Here is a 22,802-nt window from a genome sequence, read left to right as displayed (position 1 = left end):
TAGGATGGTGATCTCAGCAATAACTCTTTTAATTTTCTGAGTTCGAATTTTAATATCTTGTTTTTTGCAAAAACAACAAACGAGCTAGATGCTATGTCCTTAATCTGACATTGGGACTCTTATGCTTTATTGTTTCAAGATTCTGGTATTTACATGTTTTCCATTTACTAATTAGAATATATATTTCTGACAATTTTGATGATTTTATGTTAGCGCCTAGAATTTAATGTCATAAATATTCATTTCACTAATCAATCGCATAGGACTTAAATTTATGTTAACAGTAATACCACGTAGAACTGTCCAACTCAACCGTATACATTTCACATAAGCTCTTTTAAGAAGGAAGGGTTTTCTTCAGAAAGGGATATATAAAGTTGGAGGATGGTAGATTCAAGAGCAACTTGATAATCAGCCGGGGCCGAGGTTATACAAATTCCCAATGCAAGATTAATGTACGAAATATTTTCTAGCGTTTCCAAAAACATATGGTTTGTGTGCATTCAGAACATATTCCCATTTTTTCACCCAAAAAAAAAAATTAATAATAATAATAATAATAAAATAAGAATAGTATAGAGAATCCTTATCGTGTGAAACAACACAGCAATTGTTAACTGCACATTTGATAGTCATTGATGAAGAATAGAATTGAATAGGAATTTAGAGGTGTTCTTGAAACGCGTGTGGTTTAATTTGTTGATCAAGATTTTTGATGTTCCGCGACTGGTCTCTATCATTTCAAGACATGGCATTCTAGCAAGCTTATGTCTTAATTTAATTCATCTTTACTGATGACATGTTTTTTTCATATTATATTCCTTAGAACAATATTTTATCTTCCATAAAAAGGGAATTACATGGACTTAAATACATATTAAAAACAGAAAGAATAATTTAGAAAGAATAATCATCTTTGTTTTCATTTTTAAACCGCTTATATTTGTGTTTAGTATGCTTTATCAATTTGGATTTTATCAATATCAATCACTTCTGTTTAAAGCCCTCTCTATAAAAATTTAAGTCTATTAACCCGAAAAGGAATTCTTCGACAAGTAAACAAGAGAATTTTGTTTATACCAATTTTTTGGAGACAATTATTTATGCCACTGAGGTAGAATTTTGTTTATACCAATTTTTTGGAGACAATTATTTATGCCACTGAGGTAGAATATAGGCATCATTTTTCTACAGCTCAACAAATATATCAAGCGCATTCTCGCAGCATGAAAAGATCGATTCTGCCCTCGGGAGCATAATTCCCTCCTCTCACAAGGGATGGAACCCATATATGCATGGACCCATTTCTTTTGTTTTTTTTTTTTTTGGGTCCGAGTAACTATACAAATTCTTCTTCGACTCTCACCCAAGCTATGACTCGAACCTATCGGATAAATGCACAGATAAAAGTATTCAATCATTAAAATTATTACACTATACGATATAGATTCATTTTTCTTAGAGAGAAAATTATGCTTTTAAAAATATTGATAATTTATCTTTTAAATATGATAAGATTTCAATACTTTTAAAATATAATATTTTAAAAGATAAATATATGGGATTTGTATAAAAACCATATGGGTCCCATATATTTGTATATTGGGAATAATATACAATGTTCTGGGAGTATTGGATATTTTCTGCTCTAACACCAAATGCAAGCTCTGCTGATTTGACATGGTTGCTGATTTTGGTATTAGTTTGGCACCAAAAACAGCATGCCACATCAAGCTATGCAGGTAATTCCATACCGTTCTTTTTCATTTTTTTCCTTTGATTTTTATCTTTGAAAAAACAATTCCTAAAACTAAATGTTCTTCGAATTTCCAAATGAAAACACAAAAATTGTTGTTCTTCTTTAATATGCTCTGTTATATACCATGATATCATAATGAGGGACTGACTACATGTGCACCATAATTGATCAAATGGGAGCCATATTTTCTAAATTAAGAATAAAATTTTATTGAATTTCCTAGAAACAGGAAAAAAAAAAAAAAAAAAAAACAGAGTTATCTTTTGTTATAGTGTTCTAGACAAGGTAAGGTGGACATAGCAAGGAAAGCAATATCCACAATTTTTTCTTTTTTTGAGTTGAAGAGGATTGCTCCTGGTTAAGCATATATCCAAGGGAGTTTTTGTCATTTTTGAATAATTATATTGCTACTTTTCAAGTGGAAAAATATTAGTGGTTGTAAGCTTGTAGCCAAATTATCTTTCATGGGTTGGGTGTGGAGGATCTCCCAAAAAGAGCACATAAAAAGATTCATAGTTTGGTAGCGGCATATACAATGCCACAGAATTGAAGCACAATCTGAGAAATGCAACATGCTTATGATTTTATAAACTTTGTTAAAATTAAAATTGGAACAAGGGTTTTTTCTTTGTTGGTCCATGAAGATTAAGCTTCAAGTTCTATTATCCCGTGGCTTTATTAACAGCAGGATATTAACAGCTAAGAAAAGAAAAGATAAGAAGAAGAGGGTTGGAAAATATGAGATTAATTTTATTACCCTTCCTCTGTTGAAATCCCAAGAATAAATACACTAACACTCTAACAGACTCTCCTACGAAAAAGCAACAACAACTACAATTAAGCATTAGTTTCCTGCAACTAAACATCTTAAAACAACAGTAACTCAATAACAACTTGGAAACCAACTTGGACTCAATCAAACCCATGGACTCGGTCAATCACAACACCACGTCCCACATAAGTGGGTCATGCATCCGAACCCCATCAGTCCTCCCCCCTCAAATCATTCTTGTCCGCAAGAATGAAAGTTGGAAAGGTACGCTGAAAACGACGACGATTCTCCCACATTGCATCAGAATCAGGCTTCCCAATCCACTTAACTAATATTTCCTCTCGTGGTATATATTGGCCTTTTTGAATAACCCGAGTGTCTAAAATCCATTCCGGCCAGGGAGATGAATGATGATCCAATTGTAATGGTTGCGGGGGAGACAGTACAGATGATATTAGGCCTTCCTTCATGTTTTTTGAGAAGGCTCACGTGAAAGATGTTGTGAACCATCGATCCTTCTGGTAGCTCAAGCCGATAAGCAATCGGTCCCACTAGTTCTAGAACTCGATAAGGACCATAGAACCTAGGAGAAAGCTTCTGTGAAGTACGTCTAACCAGGGACTGTTGCCGATAAGGCTGTAATTTCAAATAAACAAAATCTCCAATGCTAAATTCCAGCTCCTTACGATGTTGATCCGCCTTCGATTTCATGCGATCCTTGGCAAGGACTAAATTACGTCACAGGCTTTTTAATATCGTATCCCTCGCGCTCAAAATGGCATCCATAGCATGCACTTTAGTTGTACCTGGAACGTAGGAGAGCAAGGAAGGGGGTGGACGACCATAGACGGCCTGGAAGGGAGAAATTTTGGTGGCAGAATGCGTTGATGTATTATAGCTAAATTCTGCCCAAGCCAACCAATCTGCCCAGCTCCTCGATTGTTCCCCCACAAAGCAACGGAGGTATTGTTCTAGAGTTCAGTTGACCACCTCCGTCTGCCCATCGGTTTGCGGATGGTAACTCGAGCTCATATTAAGAGTCGTCCCCTGCAATCGAAACAAGGTTTTCCAGAAAGTGCTTGTAAAAATTTTATCCCGATCACTTACAATCGAAGTTGGAACTTCGTGATGTCGAACAATAGAGTCCACAAAAGCTTTTGCCACTGAAGGTGCCGTATAAGGATGCTTGAGAGGGACAAAATGAGCATATTTTGATAAACAATCGACGACCACCATAATCACCGTATACCCTCTTAAAGACGGCAACCCGTCAATAAAATCCATGGAGATTTCAGTCCACACCTGATCAGGAACTGGTAACGGTTGGAGCAACCCGGAAGGTTTGGTACAATCTGCCTTGTTTCGTTGACAGACTGAACATTCCCGTATGAATTTCTTGACTTTCTTGTTCATCGAAGGCCAATGGAAGTCACACTTAACACGACTCTGTGTTTTATGGTAACCAAAATGACCACCTATTGGCGTGGAATGCAGTTCGGTCAAAATAAGAGGGATTAGAGTTGAGTGAGGACTCAACATTATGCGCCCTTCTTTGAACCAAACTCCATCTCTTTTGGCACAACTGTTAAAAAGAGTTTGAGTAGGAGTAGACAACTGACCATAATAAGGATCGGCACCAACTTCTTCTTGCAACGTTTTCCACCAATTGGGATTCGGCAATGAGACGGCAAGACAACAAAGCTTTGCTTTTCGTGATAACGCATCAGCACCTGCATTTTCTCTACCCTTTTTATATTCGATTGTGTAATCATAGCCCATTAATTTCGGGAGCCAACGGGCCTGAGTTGGAGTGGTTATTCTCTGCTCCATCAAAAACTTCAGGCTTCGGTGATCTGTTCGAACTAAGAAAGGTTTCCCCAGCAGATAAGGCCTCCATTTTTGTATGGCTTTTACAATTGCTAGCATCTCTTTTTCATATGTGGACCATGAAAGCGGTGCCCTTTTTAAAGCCGCACTGTAATAAGCGACTGGTTTGTCCTTTTGAAGCAGAATAGCGCCGATTTCTTCATTGCAGGCATCACTTTTGACAATGAATGGCTAAGTAAAATCAGGAAGGCGTAACACTGGTGGAGTGGTGAGCATTGTCTTCAGACGTGTGAAGGCTTCCTCGGCGTTGGAATCCCAATGAAACCCAGTTTTAGACAGTAGCTTATTAAGAGGAGCGGCGATGCCTCCAAAACCACTGATGAACTTTCGATAATAACCGGCAAGCCCCAAGAAACCACAGACCCCTTTTGTCATTGTCGGCCTTGGCCAACTGATGACTACCTTAATTTTTACCCGGTCGACACTAACACCGTCGCTATTGATAATATGGCCCAAGTAATCCACCTGTTGAACTCCAAAATGGCATTTTTATTTCCTTGCAAAGAACCGATTAGTAGTTAAAATATCCAATACAGTGCGTAGATGAATTAAATGGTCATTCCAAGATTGACTGTAGACTAAAATATCATCAAAAAATACCAGAATAAACTTTCGCAAATAGGGTCGGAAGATATCGTTCATTAGACCTTGGAACGTTGCGGGAGCATTTGTGAGCCCGAAGGGCATGACTACAAACTCGTAGTGACCCTCATGTGTACGAAACGCTATTTTGCCGATATCTACCTCCTTCATCCGGATTTGATGATACCTCGATCGTAGATCCAGCTTCGTAAAAAATTTCGACCCATGTAATTCATCTAGAAGTTCATCAATGGAAGCAATTGGATATTTATCTTTGATGGTAATTTTATTAAGCGCCCGAAAGTCCACACAAAATCGCCAACTACCATATGATTTCTTGACCAATAAAATCGGTGAAGAAAAGGGACTGTTGCTAGGACGGATTATTCCTGCATCCAAAAACTCCTTCACCATTGCTTCAATTTCTGATTTCTGATAATATGGATAACGGTCAAGTCGAACGCTGACCGGGGCCTGATTTTTTAACACCCCGTCCCAAATCGCACCGAAATTCATGCACGTTGATCGAGGTTGACCATTGACTGAGTGGGTCAAAAGTTAACTTTTTGCTCCAGTTGGAATTTCCAGTTGACCAAGGTACCATGGCGAAGTGCATGATGTCCCGAGTTCGTAGACTAGTAGCACGTCGAAAACGGAGCTACGGTTTGAAAGTTATGGGCAAAACAAGTTGAAGTGCAAACAGTCCAAAAGGTGCCGGGAGTTGACTTTTTCTTGTGGTGTAATTTTGTGTTGACTCTTGTATGGTTGTAAAGTACTCGTCGATACGAGTTCATAGACTAGCGGCACGCTTAAATCGGACGTTTGGTTAAAAAGTTATGGACGTTTGAAATTCGCCGGATACCGTATTATTTTATTATATCTGGCTTAAGTGCACAGTGACACCACGTGGCAGCTTCTGATTGGTCCACGTGGCATGAACAGTATCACACAGTGGCATATATTTGATAAAATTCTCGGGGAAGAGAGAGAAAGAGAGAGAGGAGAGAGAAAGAGAGAGAGAGAGTCCGACCGGTGCTGGAATTTTTCAAATTTTCTGGCTGAATTACTGTACACGCACCAGCTAGCAAGATTCCCGTCCCCATTTCCGGCAAAACCTCAAATTTTCACTGCAATCGGCCGCCGGACGCTCCCAGATCGGACGTTCGAAGATCGGCGGCGAGTTTTTCCCTCCACCGCCGGCCACTGCCGATTGACCCACTTCCGGCCATTTTCCGGCCACAGGCGCCTAACACCCTTCATCCTCTCCTCAAGTCCGACCGACCCACCAAGTTTCACGGCCATCGGACCACCGACGTGCCGGGATCGGAGCGTTTTCCGGCGAGGGGCCGGAAATCTTCAAACCGTGATTTCTCTGCCGTCCGGCCTCCGTTTGCCTCACCGCCGGTCCCGTTGGATTTCTCTCCCCATGATCTACAAGTCTGCAAAAAATCACAGCCAACGGCCACCACACGCGCCGCCGCCGGCGACAGTTGCCAGTGACCCGGCGAGTCGCCGGAAAGTACTGTTCCGGCGAGTACCCAAATTCCCGGCCGGCTCCAGTCCACTGTGTTCGACCTCCTGAACCTGAATCCGGCATCTGTTTCTGCCAATTCACGACGGTTTGGGAGAATTGCGGAGCCGAAACTCGAAAAGCTTTCCGGCGAAATTCCGACCCCGTCGGGTCCGATCATCGAAAATTAAGACCGAATCTGTGATCACCATCACTCGAGCTTCGATTTGGTATATAATTCGTAAATTTTAGATATCGTTTGGTGTTCGCTCCCCTGGTACCCATTTGGGAATTTACCCGAATAAAATATTAATATTTGTGGTTTGGTGTACTGTGGATATTTTAGGTGCACGTGCGAGTAGCGGAGTCGATCCTACGGAGGATCTTGATTGAGATACGTGCTTAAGGTGAATGACCCACCTTCAAATTAATTTCGGGAATTAAATTGTGATTACTATGTGTGATTTGAATATTTGGAATTTAATTTGTATGTGCCAAATATTTATTTGATTTATTGTGGAATTATTTGTGAATTTATTGGATTTAAGAAAAGGTGCATTTTACAAATTTATGCCATGTGAAATTATTTTATGGATTTGAGAATTTTGGAATTCTTGTGGTTTTAACATTAAATCGGGCATGATTTGATTTTCAAATATTTCAAGGAAAATATTTACTTATGTTGGTGATTTCAATTTTTTATAAAATATGCCCATGGAATATTATGAGATTTGATTATTATATTTCGAGAATTATTTATGCTATTGGGAAAATGTGGATATTTGAATTGATGGATTTGGGAGTTGGTGGATTTGAAAATCATGGAATTTATGGTATTGATTATAAAGAAATTGTGGAGAATTTCCCAGTTCAAGCGGATGGACTATACCCGCTATGTTTATGCAAAAATGTGAGTTTTGATTTATAAATTAATTATGTGGATTTTATGATTTTTAGATGCACCGTGCACGTACTGGTGTTCTGTTTATATGTGATATGGTTAGTGTGCACACGGTTGTGATTAGCGCGCAGGTGGGTGTGAGTAGCGCGCAGGTGATGTTATGAGGTTGTCCTGTGGTTGCCATCGGATGAGGGTAGGCCACCCCCCATGGCCGGGACACCAGGTTAGCAGCGGTGCAGTGGGACGCCACGCGACCGTATGCCGGTTTCTTTCTATAACCTCCTGTCTGGCGGTACCTTGGGACGCTGGGTACTGTTGGCGCCACTGGTATATAGTGGGTGCATCAACTGATTTTCAGAACTGTGTTTTAAAAATAAAATGTTTTAAAACTGTATTGGAATTAAAAATATAATTATTATTGTTTCTGGTATTTATTTGATGTCTTGGTTTTTGGGGAATACGAACAAAGGGTTTTGTGAAAATGTTTTAAAAGGGAAACTTTTCCAACTGAGAGAATTGTAAGGGTTTTGAGAGAAATTATTATTTTCCAATTAATTATTATCTATCTAGTTATTACTGTGGTATTATATTGTATAGTAGATAGGGTCACTCACTGAGATGATTAGCATCTCACACTCTTAAATTCCGTTCCTCTAGGTACTAGGTTGTCGGTGTTTATTCGGAGCGGACTTGACCTTCCTCGCTGTATTAGTTCGTGCAGTACCCTGTTCTTCTTTTATTGCAGATGTAATATTTCTTTCACTCTTGCTGTATTCTATACTTAGTAGTACTTCATAAAGCTCTGTATACTGTATGGGACACTTATGTATTTATTTTCACACTGGATTACTGTATTTATTTTGAAGTGCTGAAATTTGTGGAACCAACTTGTAATACTGTGGGAGGAATAAGGGGACAATTATAGAAGTGCGTTTTCAGTGCAGGAAATTTTGTGGTAAGTCCATCCCTTAGGGGAGGTTCTGCCGGATTTTCCATAGGAGGGTCCGGTAGGATTTCCTTGGGATCAGGGCTTGTCTAGAGTTCCGGTGGGGAACTTTGGACGGGTCCTGACAGATTTGGTAAGAGAGGAATGGTGTGGTCATGAGCCCGTGGTGGAGGCAGCCCGCTGGGAGTGTCGAACACCCTCTAAAATTCTTCCAACAGCTGTTCAAGTTCCTCCGGGGATAATTCACGTTCACACAAGATATCCACCTCAGTTGTTAGCAAAAAACATGCGACTTGCTCCACTCCACAAAGGTCGCTGACTTCCAAAGCAGAAATTGATGCTCACTGGATGCCTTGAAGTTGGTAGGGCCGATCATCCAGTTTAAACTTCATGGTGAGTTTACGATAGTCCGTTTCTACTGGACCGAGAGTTTCCAACCATTGCACCCCAAGAACTATCGAGCAAGCTGCTACAGGAAGTACATAAAAATCAGATCGCACGGGGCAATTTTGGACTGTTAATGTGAGCCCCATACATTTTCCAATACACTCAATTCGGTCCCCATTAGCTACCATTACAGGAAGCTTGTTCCATTGATCCATGGAGAGACCAAGACATTTTACCAGTGTCTGATCCATAAAGTTGTGTGTGCTCCCTCCATCAATCAAGGTTGTTACCTCAATGTTCTGAATTTTACCTTTAACCCTAAAGGTCTAAGGATGGGTGGCTCCGATGATGGCATGCAGTGAGATTTCTGGAAGAGAATTTTCGATGTCGGATATTTCAGTGATCATTTCCTCCCCTTCCCCATCGTGCGGCGTTGGTTCCGCAATCATGAAGAGTTGAGGCTTGTTGCAACAGTAGCCGGGCACAAACTTTTCATCACAGTAAAAACAGAGGCCCTTCGATCGTCTCTCTCGGGCTTCTTGTGCAGAAATTCTGCGAACTGGAAGTGAATCGGTGGAGTTGATTCAGTTTGCTGGTGGTGGCCCCAATAGTCCGGCTGAAGTCTGGGCAACGGCGCGCTGAGGCGGGCTTACTAATGTTGCCCGTTGGGCACCCATGTTTCTTCGCTGTAATTGGTTCTGTTCCTCAATCAGCCAGGCAACTCCAATGGCTTCTGACAGGGAACGTGGTTGCTTCATCTTCAATTCTACCCGAATATCATCTCGTAACCCTGCAAGAAAACATCCCATTAAATGGGATTCTGGTAGATGATCTATCTGTTGAGAAAGTTTTTCAAATTCAGCTTGATATAGAGTGACGGATGAAACCTGTTTTAGGCGGGCCAAAGCTTCAGACAGGTTATCGTAGTCAGTAGGACCGAATCGGTGCAAGACAGCTCGGGTAAACTCATTCCATGTTAAAGGCCCTCAGAACTTACCAAGCCAATGGTACCATTGTAGTGCTAGTCCGTCCAAATGGAAAGAAGCAAGTTGGACTTGCTGTGACTCTTCGACGAGCTTGAACTCGAAATACTGTTCACAATGATATATCCAACCATTTGGGTCCTCACCGTTAAACCTGGGAAAGTTTATCTTCAATCTTGTCGGATTGGCTTAGGAGAAGTTGGATTGTTGACCCATTCCGGAATGAGGACTCGGTTTTGAGAATGATGGCCCCCCCGTGCTGTGGTTGCCATTTAATCGTTCCTCTGCATTCTTCAGAGTCTCTGAGTGCAGGGCTTGGAGGTCAGCTAGCATGGTTTTCAAAGTTGCATTGATGTGCTCCACATTAGTATTAATTTGCCCAATGCTCGTTTCATGCTGTTGCAAAGTTTCTTCCACAGCAGTCTGAAATTCAGCTTGTGTCACTGCTCGCGTCCTATGCTCCATAGGGATGAACCTGGCTCTGATACCACTGATAGGTCCCTTGAGAATTGATTGAGAAAGAACAGCTAAGAAAAGAAAAGATTAGAAGAAGAGGGTTGGAAAATATGAGATTAATTTTATTACCCTTCCTCTGTTGAAATCCCAAGAATAAATACACTAACACTCTAACAGACTCTCCTATGAAAAAGCAACAACAACTACAATTAAGCATTAGTTTCCTGCAACTAAACATCCCAAAACAACAGTAACTCAATAACAACTTGGAAACCAACTTGGACTCAATCAAACCTATGGACTCGGTCAATCACAACACCATGTCCCATTTATGTGGGTCATGCATCCGAACCCCATCAGACAAATTAGTTTTCATAAAAAAATAATAATAATAATAAATAAATAAATAAATAAAAGACAAGACAAGACAAATTAATTTCATCTCTCAACTTCATCCATTTTGGTTTTTGAGTGTGCACGACCCAGGGTATAAAGTTTTGTATATACATATATATAATTTTTTTTGCATTTCTTTTTTTGTCCCATTTACTTATGTTATAGCACACCAATGTTGTTCATGATAAAATTAGCAACATTAATCAACAATTGTTAATAATTTATGTACTTTCCACAGTCTAATTGATCAAATCTCATCATAAATCTGAATTTGATGTAGTTATTCCTGTGTATATTCAAAAATATATTACTCATCGTGTCATGTACAACTTTTGATAAAACATTGTAAAACAAGAAAGCTTTAGAGAAGATTTCACCGATAATAGATTAGAGAATATTGACATTGATCCTAAAAAATAAAAAAATAAAAAAATAGAGAACCGACATAATTATATTCAATCAAATAACTTATAATTATATTTCTTATAATTATTACTGTCTAATAAATTTAGTTTTTCTGTGGATCTTCTCAAGTTTGCTGCAACACATTGTTTTACTCTTTTGAATCATGTGGCGTCCATCTCTCCTTTGGCTGATAGTAGAAAAATTACTAAAATATTCCGATACTAAATTTTTATTTCTCTTTCTTTTTTTTCTTTTTTTTTTCCTTAATAATTTTTGTGTGAGGGAAAGTTATAAAGATAAACATTAGATGTGTGTATACAATAAATTCTGGCCTGTATTTGGAAATTGCCAGGGTCATTGAAGGGCAATTTGAAGGGCCCACACGATTCTCAGTAGTATCTTCTTCTTTCGTCCATTGGTTAAATGGGCCGCCAATGAAACAATAGCAGAGACGGAGCGACCCATAGTTAATTCTCATGGATCATTGTTCAACAATATGGGCCTTATAAACCAAAAAGATTTTGAGCTTATATTTTAAGTTTTTTGGTTATCGGTCTTTTTTTTTAATTTTAAAAAAATATATATATATTATAGGGCTTTTTAATTTTTCATTGAGTGCTGCTATTTAGAGAACCACATCTTCTTCCGTCACTGTATTTAAGTGAAATGACGAAAAGCCCCTTCTTAAATTTTCCTTCTAAATTTATCACTACTTCCAAATGATCAATTGCCATAGCTGAATCCATTTTTTCACTGAGTTCCAAATTTCTAATCCTACTTCTTTCATATGGCTAATCCATAATTCATTATTAACTATTAACCAAGAAAAAGGCAAAAAAGAAACAACAAAAGAAAAAAAAAAAAAAAAAAGGAAAACATTATTGGAAATCTGCCGAACAGAGAAGTGACCGATAAAGAAAAATCCTAGCCATATGAAATTTAAGCAGCGAAGTCCTATGTGAGATAAGATGAAATTTAAGTTTTTTTAAAATTTCAGTTTTCACAGCCAAAAGACTTTTGGGTTTCAGAAATTCCCAATTAGAAAATATTTCTAACTATTTGCATAACCTGTGATTGCTCTCATTTCTCCCTGCAAAAAAAAAAAATATATATATATATATATATTTATTTATTTAACTGAATAGCAATGGTTAAAATATTTTAAAAACAAAAAAGAAAAAACCAATGGGCTTTTTAGTCTTTTAAATAATAAATAAGTGGGAGGAGAGATTTGTTCATGTAAATAGCAACACTCTTTTACATTTCCCTTTTTTCTTCTTCCACAGGTTAAGTGGGCCGTTAATAGGACAAGAAAAGAGACCCAATAGTTAATTCTCATGGATCATGGTTCAACATTATGGGCTTTGTATTTTTGTTTTAATTCCCCTTTGCTTTATTTATTTTTTGGTTATGGGGCCTTTTGTTCGGAAAGAATGTTGTCGGGCATTTTATTTTTTATTTTATTTTTTATTTTTGAGACAAATAGAGCTACATAATAGATTGGCTAGTTAAAGATTATATTATAATTATTAATTATTAATTTTTTTGTTTTTGGTTTCCTATAAGCAGGTCAAGTAAAGGCCGTTTCATCATCTTTTTCTTTACTAAATATGTTTGTTTTAGGGACAAATTTCTTTCATTAATATGATACCACGGAACATGGATGGCATTACGTACTTGCCGAACAGTATCTTTTATTGTCTTTTATTTTTAATTGTGATTTCTAGCTGGCAATTTCTTCCATTCTCAGTGTGTCGTCAACCATAAGTCTACAAGCAGCCTACAAGTCAACAAACAAACAAACAAGCACATCTCTCTAGTTCGTTGGAATTAATGTATATTTATATACATATACATATATGCCCTCTCTTAATTCTGCTTATACCCAACATGGTGGCTTTTAATTAATTGCCACGTACTTTATATAAATGGTACCAAAAAGAGGATTTCTTGCACATTCCCTTGGTTTTCCAGTTTCTCTTCCATTGTTCCAATTAGAGAGCCTGAGAGCATATGGACTACCATCGCCAGAATAAGAAAACCAAATGCAATCATTCTAATTCAGAAGGTTAGTGTTGTTTTACTCTTTCTTTATGCGATTTATATATATTTAAATGTCACAACCCCACCCCCTTTGTTTCTTTCTTAATCTTCTTTGTTTCTTTCTTTTCTTTCTGTTTAATTTAATTATTAATTTTGCAGAGGTTAGCAGTATTGAATGGACATTCATAAACATGACTGAACAAGAAGAAGATCTCATCTTTAGAATGCACAGACTCGTCGGAGAAAGGTATGCTATATATATATATATATATATATTATACATATATAAATGCTCCTTAAGATTCTTTATTAATAAGCTAAACAAGGAGCTAAACTCAGATTAATAATGGTGTAAAAAAGATTAACATTGCATTCATTATTGTCAAATATTTATTATGCGCGCATCAATGCCTAGCTAACTATAATATATAATGATCACGCATCTTCTCTTACCTTCCTTGGAAATTAAATACCATGAATTGTAAACTAGTTTTAAAATATACATGAAAGATTTCATATGTTTAGTTTGATTACTTTTTATTATGCTGCATAACAAGCATGAGTCAGCTAACCTGTAAAAAGGATAGCAGAATAACCTTCTCTTCAAATAGATGAAGATAAAGATTAGGTGATAAATAAACTTGTGGTTCATAGGCCTTTGGTTATTACAGTGTTATATTATCTTATATATTAAAATAATGATTAATTGGGAGAGGGCATGTGGGCTACAAATAAAAAAGTGATAGTTAGTTTGAAAAGGCATGTCACATGTCACATGTTAAGTGCAGGAAAAAAATGAAGCTTGATTTATTTACTTTAGTTACAGGAATAATTGGGGGAATTGAAAAGATGAGGCTTATAATTTCCCTCCTAAAGCCTGTACTGCAGGGGGTTCAGCAATTCTGTAGACATGTCTGTCTTAATAAAACTGGATCCTGATAATGCCTCCAAAAATGTGTCACTCACATTTCGTACTACTTCCTGGGGTATTTCCTCGAAAAAGCAAAGGAGGCTTTTGGGAAGCTTGAAATGTCAATTTGGCATTGTTTGTCCATTCTTAAAAACTCATCATGATTGTCCTCTTATCTGTGTTAAGTTTTAATCTCTTGCACGCTTTGGATTCTTTAAATCTCTAAGCTGTCACTGCTTCTTCCTTTTTTTCCTTTTTTCTTTTTTTATATATAGAAAAAGCTCTCATTGATAGAAATAGAAGATCATTGTTCAGCCACCTCACCTATTCTAGACCAACCATCTTATCCGTTTCAAATTTTCAATCATTTCAATTTTTTAATTAATTAATTAATTTATTTTTTGTGGGAATAAAGCATTTTATATATTCTAAGAAATGTAGGAACGGAATTAAATTATTTCCAATAATATCAAATATTGGTTCTCATAACTATTTTGAAGGTTTTTAAGATTAAAAATAGAACCGGATTGCCATTTTTTACACGCTTTTGAGGATGATATAAATACAAACAATTTCAGAGTGGATTAATTTTGTTTCTTAATTTGTTTATGGGAGTGTTGTTCTTGTTTTCACAGATGGGATTTAATAGCCGGCCGAATTCCAGGCCGAAAAGCAGAAGAGATAGAGAGGTTTTGGATAATGAGACATCGTGATATGTTTGCACAAAGAAGAAAACAGCAAAGAGAATTCTAAGCTACTTGATCATGTTCTTCCAAATTCTTATTCCTTTAAATAGTTGTTCAATTTCCTTTTCCCAATATAGTCTTTTGCCTTGTACCCTGTTCTGTATTCTGGTTCTTGTTTTTGTTTTCTTTCCCATCTCTCTTTCTTTGTGGTCAAATCTAAATGCAGATTGGATTGTTTGTCCCATAAGACCACAGAAAGAAACCAGAAGAAAAAGATCAGTTGGTCCAAGGCAATAGGCAAAGATTGCAAGGATTACATGCAGAGATTTTTTCTGTGGAAATGATATCTTGGAAAGCCTCAAAGTTCAAAAGATTTGGCTTACCATCAGAAGAGGCATGTAATTTTTCAACCCTTGCAATCATGGTTATGGTTTTCATACTGTACCATTGCCTTTTTTCATATGGATGCGTGATGTATTTTTCTTAAATTAGTGTACAATGATTTGCCTGTTAATATAACCAGAAGTTTAATTTATCACTTATATTTGCTCGGTTACCCTTTGAAGCCTGTGTCTTTAAGGAACAGCTTTGGGAGTATTATCTGTTAAGCAATCCTTTTGATTGGTGTATATTATTGACTAAATGACCCAATTAAAATAGAAATAGGAAAGATTGACAAAGTTTTTAAGTGAAAATGATAGTACCTTTTTTTGCCCATTTTGTTTTCTTTTTATTTTCTGGAATTAGAACTTTTTGCATATAATATAAGACAGGAAGTATATTACATGTATGGGTTTTGGCAATCTCAAGCCTTGAAATTCACACATGATTACACGGTATAAGATTTCTATATTCACTAATTTGTGTTTTCTTTTTTCATTTTGTTTTGACATTATGGTTACATAGTTAAAAAGACTATTGTACAGTAGTATACAGAAATAAGATGGATCAGTATGATCCAGTTGGAAAGTTATAGTGGGAAAAGCATATAGGCTGTTGAGTGGTAGTTTCAAACCATAAATAACAGAGGAGATAATCCACTCGAGCTTCATAAGAGCTGTAACTTCATGTTTCCGAAACCATATCTCTGGAAAGTGGAGTAGCAGTTTTAGACAATATAGCGGCGGAGATAATCCACTCGAGCTGGATGCTTGAGCTTCATAAGAGCTTTAACTTCATGTTTCCTAACCATTTCTCTGGAAATATTTAGGTTTCCAGCAATCTCCCCCAATGTTCTATCGCCTCTACCATCAAGTCCATATCTCTGTCTGATCACCAAGCTCTCCTTGGGCTTCAAAGAATCGAGCTGGGAAAGAATTTATAAATATATAGGGTAAGTTTCTATTTCAAAACTATAATAATGTTGTTAATCTGTGAAGAATGAAAAGGTAGAGAATAAGTAAAATACCACATCATCAAGAGCAAGCCTGAGAAGAGCAGGTTGGCGCCTGTTATCACCTTCGACACCCTCAACATCAGTGATACCGTCAATAAATTCTTCTTGTGTAACTGCATGCCTTGAATGAAGAGAGAAAACGGCTTTTGATGCTCTCATTACTTCATTGTACCTCTCAGGGGAGATTCCAACCTTTTCAATTATTTCTTCCTCTGTAGGTAACCTTTTTAGCTCAAACATCAACTCAAGCTTGGCCTTTTGGATTTCTGCTCTAACCTTCATGGTAAATGAAAGAAAGTTAGATAACATTACCTCATTAACTAAAATACATCCATTGTATAAACACTGTACATTCTAATTCATTTTTGAGAAAAGTATGCTTTTGTGAACAAGAATAAAAGTGGTCTATCTTAGGTAAGGAAAAAAGAGCTTACAGATTCAAGGCCAAACGAAACACGTTGAAAGCTTGAGAGTGTCATGGAACGAATAATGGCATGCCTAATCCAGAAAAGACCATATGTGGAAAGTCGGAATCTCCTCTTTGGTTCAAATCGATCAATTGCTGTAATAAGTCCCTTCACTCCCGCCTGACAAAGGTCTTGAAATCTTGGACCATTTGCAAAGTCTTGAAAATATTTGTTGATTACGAATAATACAAGTCGAAGGTTGTGCTGCAACAAGTACAAGCATCACCTGTTAACTTCTCTTCTTTCATAGTTAATGCCGCAAATCAATAGCAATACTACAATAATGAATTTATGACAAAATAAACTGAGAACAGTATAAGAACTTGACCGTAATAAACCCTCCTATTGATCAAGAGTATATGGAAACCAGAAACCAAAAACAGAACCCGGAACAGAAGCCTAAAGAAACACTATGATTGGGTAGATGATAACACATTCTATTTTCATAACAAGTTTGAGATAGATTTTAATCTATCCCCTATGAATACTAGTTTTAAACGCCTCTCTGACAAATCATAATAATTTTCACTGTGCATCCGTGCCTTGCTTAATGACAAGATAAAATATGAATGCTCTTGAAGGCTGCATTTTGCCAATTACGATAGAATGTGATAAATTAAACCGGTTAGTTCTGAGCATATTTTATGATGTCCAAACTAATTTGGTTCAAAGACCAAATTTGAAACAGAGGAGCATCAAGTGCAACTCCAGCATTCAGTGAGTTAAATCCATAAAAACATTTCTTTTGATATGCTATACATAAGGGAGTCGAAAATATTGTTCTATTCACCTTAATGAGCTTGTTTCTCGCAGCTCGACCAACCTCCAAGTGTCTTTTTACTTGTGCAATGCTCATATTTGTTGCCTCAGCCAATTCACCCTCGGTCGGTTTTCTCCCCAAAGATTGTTTTAAATTTTCATTTACTTGTAGTAGTGCCTGAAATTCAAATGAAGCACCCAAATTTATTAGATACAAATGCAAGCTCAAAACCAATTCCAAAAGCCAAGGTAGAGAAAGAGGAATGCTTATTCTTCTCTTCTAATTGCTATATTATTTTTGGTATTTTCAATAGAAAATTCTCACCTTCAAAGGTTGCATCAACTTGAACAACCATGCGTGCTCTGTAGAAGGAAGAACTGGAGGTATCTTCATTTTCTTCCAGTCCAAGCTGACCAAATCAGTTGAAGCAGAATATTCCCTCACAAGATTCTCAATCTTATCATTTTCACTAATGCTTTCTTTTCTCTTTCTAACACATGCATTTACTTCATCCACCTTGTTCTTTTTCAATTCAACCCTTTTATCAAGATTCAATCTTTTCGCCTTCTTTCTGCGGCTCCTAACAAAACTTCCACTAGTTCTCTTTTCTTCCTCGTCATCTGCACTGATTTTCTTCTTCCTCCTCCGGCCTCTAGTTTTCAAGCCACCTACATCTTCCACATCAGAAGCATCTGTCATGGGGCTAAGTTTATATATGTTTTCAAGTTTCGCCGCAGCCTCATTGTAATCCACTTCCAGGGTACAAGTAGAAGCTTCATCTGTAATGGCAGCGTTTACTCTCTTTGAAGGTTTGTTAACTTTTCCTAGTCTCTTCTGGTGTTCCTTACGTGCTTCTATAGGCAAAGGGATTTGCTCATGGGGTGCAACCAAGGCAGTTTCATTGAATTTATCTGCTTTAAATGCCACAATCAAGGGTTTCTTCGATATAGATTGATAAGTTGGGAATTTCGGGCTTAATCCTAAAGGAGTTTGGGCGGCTGAGCTTGAAACTGTCACAACTCCCATGCCAAGTTATCTTTGGTAAAAGCTGAGAAGATGCACTACCTTTATCACTGACCAAGTCCTGCCACAAACCACAAAAATTTTTGCTGTTATTTTTATTTCTTCCCTGGTAGTTTCCCATATCATGTAGTTATTTTGAAAATAGACAACAAAAATTAATTTTCAATAAGCTTCTTTAATGGAATAAAAGTATTGGGTTTATTATTTTCTTTAATACGGTCTTCTGTCTGGCCAATCAGCTGTACAAATTTAATCAAATATGGGTGTTGCAGTCAATTAAGAGAGTAAATGTGAATTTAATAGCAAAACTGTGACAGATAGTAACAAATGGTCACATGGATCATGAGCTGATCATGGATCATGGATGCAGCATATAATAGGAAGTCTCGCAGCGATAATGAACTTCGGTGTATGCTCATTTCATATTCTAACTGCTCTACATATGTTTGTTACTTTTTCCTACAAATAACTTCCCAAAATAGAAACGCCTAAAATTAATTTTAATTCATCAACAGGTGCTACAATTTCCTATAACAGAACAAGTTTTGATTACTTGCACTATTATTGGAGGAAAAAAGAAAAAAGAAAAAAGAAAAAAGAAAAAAGAAAAATGGTTTTAAAAGCCTTGGTTGCTGACACTTTGGCACACTATCTCTTGCTATTTATCCAATATGTTCTCAATCAAGATGATGAAGTTGATACCAAATATTCAGCCGATAAAGCCTTTGGTCACGAACCAGAGTTTGCAACCAAAAATCCTATTTGAACAAAACAAAAACCTACTCTGATAACAAGAATTCCTTGTGCTTTTTTTGGTGAATTGATAATCAATATTAACCTGCTTAGCTATCAACTCCCATAAACGAAAATAGCACAGTACATTAAGTTGATTCACATGGCATGTAATTTTAATCAAAATGAACATCAAATTATAGGTAATCAAATACAGATATTCTAAAGGTACTAAAACAAAAAAAACCCATCATTCAAAATCACCAAAAGAAGTACTTCAAGTCTTCAACAGATACCAACTCAGGCGACTTCTATGCCTTTCCATGGAAAACCATAATCTAAGTTTATACAAATTCTTGGAAAAAACAAACATAATACATGATGAAACTTTCCCGAGAAAAAGAAAAGATCGATTAAAAAGAGAAGAAACACCCCAAAAAAAAAAAAAAAGGAAAAAAACGTAGAAGAATATACCTTTACTGGCTGAAACAATGTCCGACCGATCCGAGTTACAAGTGTCCAAATTGTAAGTTACCTCCGGAGAATCTGAGACTGAAAAATGTTTGGGACTTTAAAGGGAATCAACGAGAACTACGTAAATTACGGTGTCCACAAGTTATACATTTTAAAAAATCCAACGGTAAAAAATATTCCTCTATGAAATCAACGGTGAGAAGAATTTACACGTAGACCGAGAGGCATGAGCCGAATATGATGGAGTGACGTGGCTGGCTTTGGAGCAGAGAATGATCTTTGTTATGTTCTTGCGTGGCAGCTTCTGAGTGGAGAACAAGATATTTGGGGCACTATATGGATGACGATTCTGAAACATGGAAAGACATAATTGGACTCAAATATTTCACTTAATTTATGGGACCCATTTAGCATGGTGGCCTCTATAATATTTACGTTGCTCAATTTCAGCCATTACTATATATATTTTTTCTTCTTATTTTGTTTTATTTTAGTTTACATATTTATTTCGTGAAGTATATTTTTAATAAACCGTCAAATTTTAACATCAGATGAATCTAAAATTATTGTTAATTAGATTGTTGTAAAAAGATTATATTTACTTAATGAAATAGAATGAAGTAATAATTTTAAATTCTTTGTTGAAGCTGTGCACAAGAATAATTTGAGAAGTCGAAGTTTCCAATTTATAATGAATTTTGGTAAATTATGAAATTAAAATTTATTTCCATGTAACTGATAAGGAACATAATTTCCAATAAAATGTTTATAAATATTTCAGTTTATAGGGTATAGAAATATAGCATCAAATTAAGATTAAAAAAAAAAAAAGGGAAAAAAAAAAAACTAAAACTATGCTCGGAGTACGACGGAGTACAGCAGCTGCAGTATATTTGAATTCAATGCTCGGAGAGTCTGGTGGTCCTGTTGTGTCCGCAGTACTAATTAATTTCAGACAGTTATAAGTGGGAAAATGTGACTGATCTAATGGTCAGAGTATATAACAACCATTTTTTTTTTTTTTAATATGGAATAAGCATTAAATTCAGAATTAGTATTTTAAAAAACAATGGGAAAAGCTACTTGACTGTTAGAATGATTGTAGAGCAAGAATATATAATAATAATAATAATAATATTTTGCGGGATAATATTCAACGAGTTATATTATTTAATAATTATTCAATTAATATTTTATTTTCAATTAATGCAATCAATCAAATATAATATAAATTATCCAATGCCATTTAATAGAATAAAGTTTTAAATGTCTGTATGCATAGAAAAATTTTGCCATGCGGTATTTTGTAAAATTGCAGATGTCCTATAATTACCACAGGTTACATATAATCACTATTTCTGATTATATTTACATTTTAATAAAATAAGGATGTCTCCATAATATATAGAAGGGTGATATATATATATATATATATTGGTTCTTTTGGTCCATAGGAAGAGGACAAGTAAAATACATAAGTTTCTTTTATATAACACAAATGGTATTAAAAAAATTAGTACAAGATGATTAAAAAAATAATCCGAAGGGTACAAAAGTTATTAAAAAAATATTTAAAATTCATACAGTACTTCCAACATGATTGGATAGCATTTTTAATACTTCAATCCAATTCAATTTCGTTTTACGAACAAACACATACGGAACAATCTAATGGTGGGAATTTCAAACAAATAGTTTGAGTTTAAATTTCCCTATCTAAATACTAAAAAAATATATAATAAAAATAATTAAAAAAAACAACAGATTGTTTCCTTTGTTGTTTATTATCAAATTATATCTAAAAAGCCTTTGTTGTTTATTATCAAATTATATCTAAAAAGACGTTCAAAAAGTATTGTTTATGTTATTTGCAATGGAGTATTATTAAAAAAAAAAAAAAAAAAAAACTGAAACATATATATGTACATATTTGGCTCAATTTGCAACAGAGTATGTTAAGCAATAATTTTATCATCAACTCTAAAAGAACAAGATAATAGGAATATTTATTGGATGTTATATCATAATTTATTAGAAAATACAATAAGATACAGAGAACTCTACGTTAAAAAAAGGGAAAGGAATTATTATTATTATTATTTTTTTTTGTTTCTTAAAGGGTGAAGATCTTTATGTTAAAAATTACACCATTTTCTTTGTGTTTGTTTATTATTATATTATTATTTGTCTCCATGTACCTAACATAATTAATGATTGAATTAATATAGATTGACAGAAATCTAAGGTTAAGTAAATGAAGACGAAACTGTCAAAGCGCGGGTCTTACAATTTCCACGCGGCTGAAGCCTTAATTTGGTCCACGAATGACCAACCTCTAGAAAGATGACTCGTATTGCGGCTGCCAATTGCCAAAGACTTTGGCAAATTCTCTGAATTTTCTCTCAATATCTTCCATTAATTTTGCTTCACTGTTCAAACCCTTTTTTTCCACAAAACATTGAGTGCCAACTCCTACGTTTATGCTAATCATTGAAATTAACGAAACTTATTCCTCTCTGAATTCTTCAACGATAAACCTTCAAATTAATATTGCAATCAATACAGGTTCAAGAATTAAAACCAATTTTAAAATGGGCCAATACCACGTATCAAAATATTCTATAAATATCTAACAACCATCTATAATTTTTAAATGACTTTCCACCTCTGATAAATAGATGAAAGATTAAAATGATTTGTTAAAAAATATTTGTCAAATTTCCAGATACGTTGAATGCTTATAAATTTTAAAATTTCATATATTAGCTAGGGATTTTGAATATGCTATATTCTGCGGTCACTTTAATTAGAATTTGGGTGTCGTTTTTATGTATAATTTATGGTCTAGAAAATTCAGCTGCATGTGTCTATAATGTTATATATTGTCGTATCAGTTCGGTAACCAAGAAGAAATATGTACTAATCAAATTAATATTGTTTTCTAATTTAATTTAAGGATTTTTGGTTTTTATGAATATCTAAAGGACGCAAATTATTATTTTTTTTCTTTACTTTTTTGCACTATGTCACTAGTAACGACAACTAATGACAATATCTGCCTTTTGGTAGTCCATCACGCGTCAAAATTAAGTTTGGACGGATCAAATTTAGATTGGTTAGAAGTTTCAATGACTTTCAAATATGAAATCAATAATGATACTTTTCGGTGCCGATTTTGATAAGGAATGGGTAATGTGTACACACACATATAATATGTTTATATATATATATATATATATATTTATTGACTGGTTAGGAAAATTTATGTAAAAAATAAAACTACAATATAAAAACAAGAAGAAGAATGTAAATGTTAAAAAAAAAAAA

The 22,802-nt window shown here is 35.6% G+C and overlaps 2 protein-coding genes across 2 annotated transcripts; one reads left to right on the top strand and one right to left on the bottom strand.

Moving 5' to 3' along the window:
* Positions 1–12,753: 12,753 nt before the first annotated feature.
* On the top strand, positions 12,754–15,181 carry LOC107414613 (MYB-like transcription factor ETC3). The gene is made up of 3 exons (XM_016022762.4): positions 12,754–13,052; positions 13,187–13,274; positions 14,573–15,181. The coding sequence occupies exons 1-3, from the start codon at positions 12,998–13,000 to the stop codon at positions 14,688–14,690; spliced, it is 261 nt and encodes an 86-aa protein (XP_015878248.3). The 5' UTR covers positions 12,754–12,997; the 3' UTR covers positions 14,691–15,181.
* Positions 15,182–15,373: 192 nt separating this feature from the next.
* On the bottom strand, positions 15,374–19,633 carry LOC107414612 (RNA polymerase sigma factor sigE, chloroplastic/mitochondrial). The gene is made up of 6 exons (XM_016022760.4): positions 19,476–19,633; positions 17,571–18,330; positions 17,277–17,423; positions 16,454–16,690; positions 16,032–16,295; positions 15,374–15,929 (listed from the first exon to the last, which is right to left on the bottom strand). Exons 2-6 carry the CDS (start codon positions 18,270–18,272, stop codon positions 15,732–15,734), a joined length of 1,548 nt encoding a protein of 515 aa, XP_015878246.3. The 5' UTR covers positions 18,273–18,330; positions 19,476–19,633; the 3' UTR covers positions 15,374–15,731.
* Between the last annotated feature and the right edge of the window lie 3,169 nt (positions 19,634–22,802).

This window comes from Ziziphus jujuba, chromosome 8 (assembly GCF_031755915.1).
Source record: "Ziziphus jujuba cultivar Dongzao chromosome 8, ASM3175591v1".
Taxonomy (NCBI): domain Eukaryota; kingdom Viridiplantae; phylum Streptophyta; class Magnoliopsida; order Rosales; family Rhamnaceae; genus Ziziphus; species Ziziphus jujuba.
The sequence above is the reverse complement of the archived record's forward strand: the minus strand, read 5'-3'. Positions and strand labels throughout refer to the sequence as shown.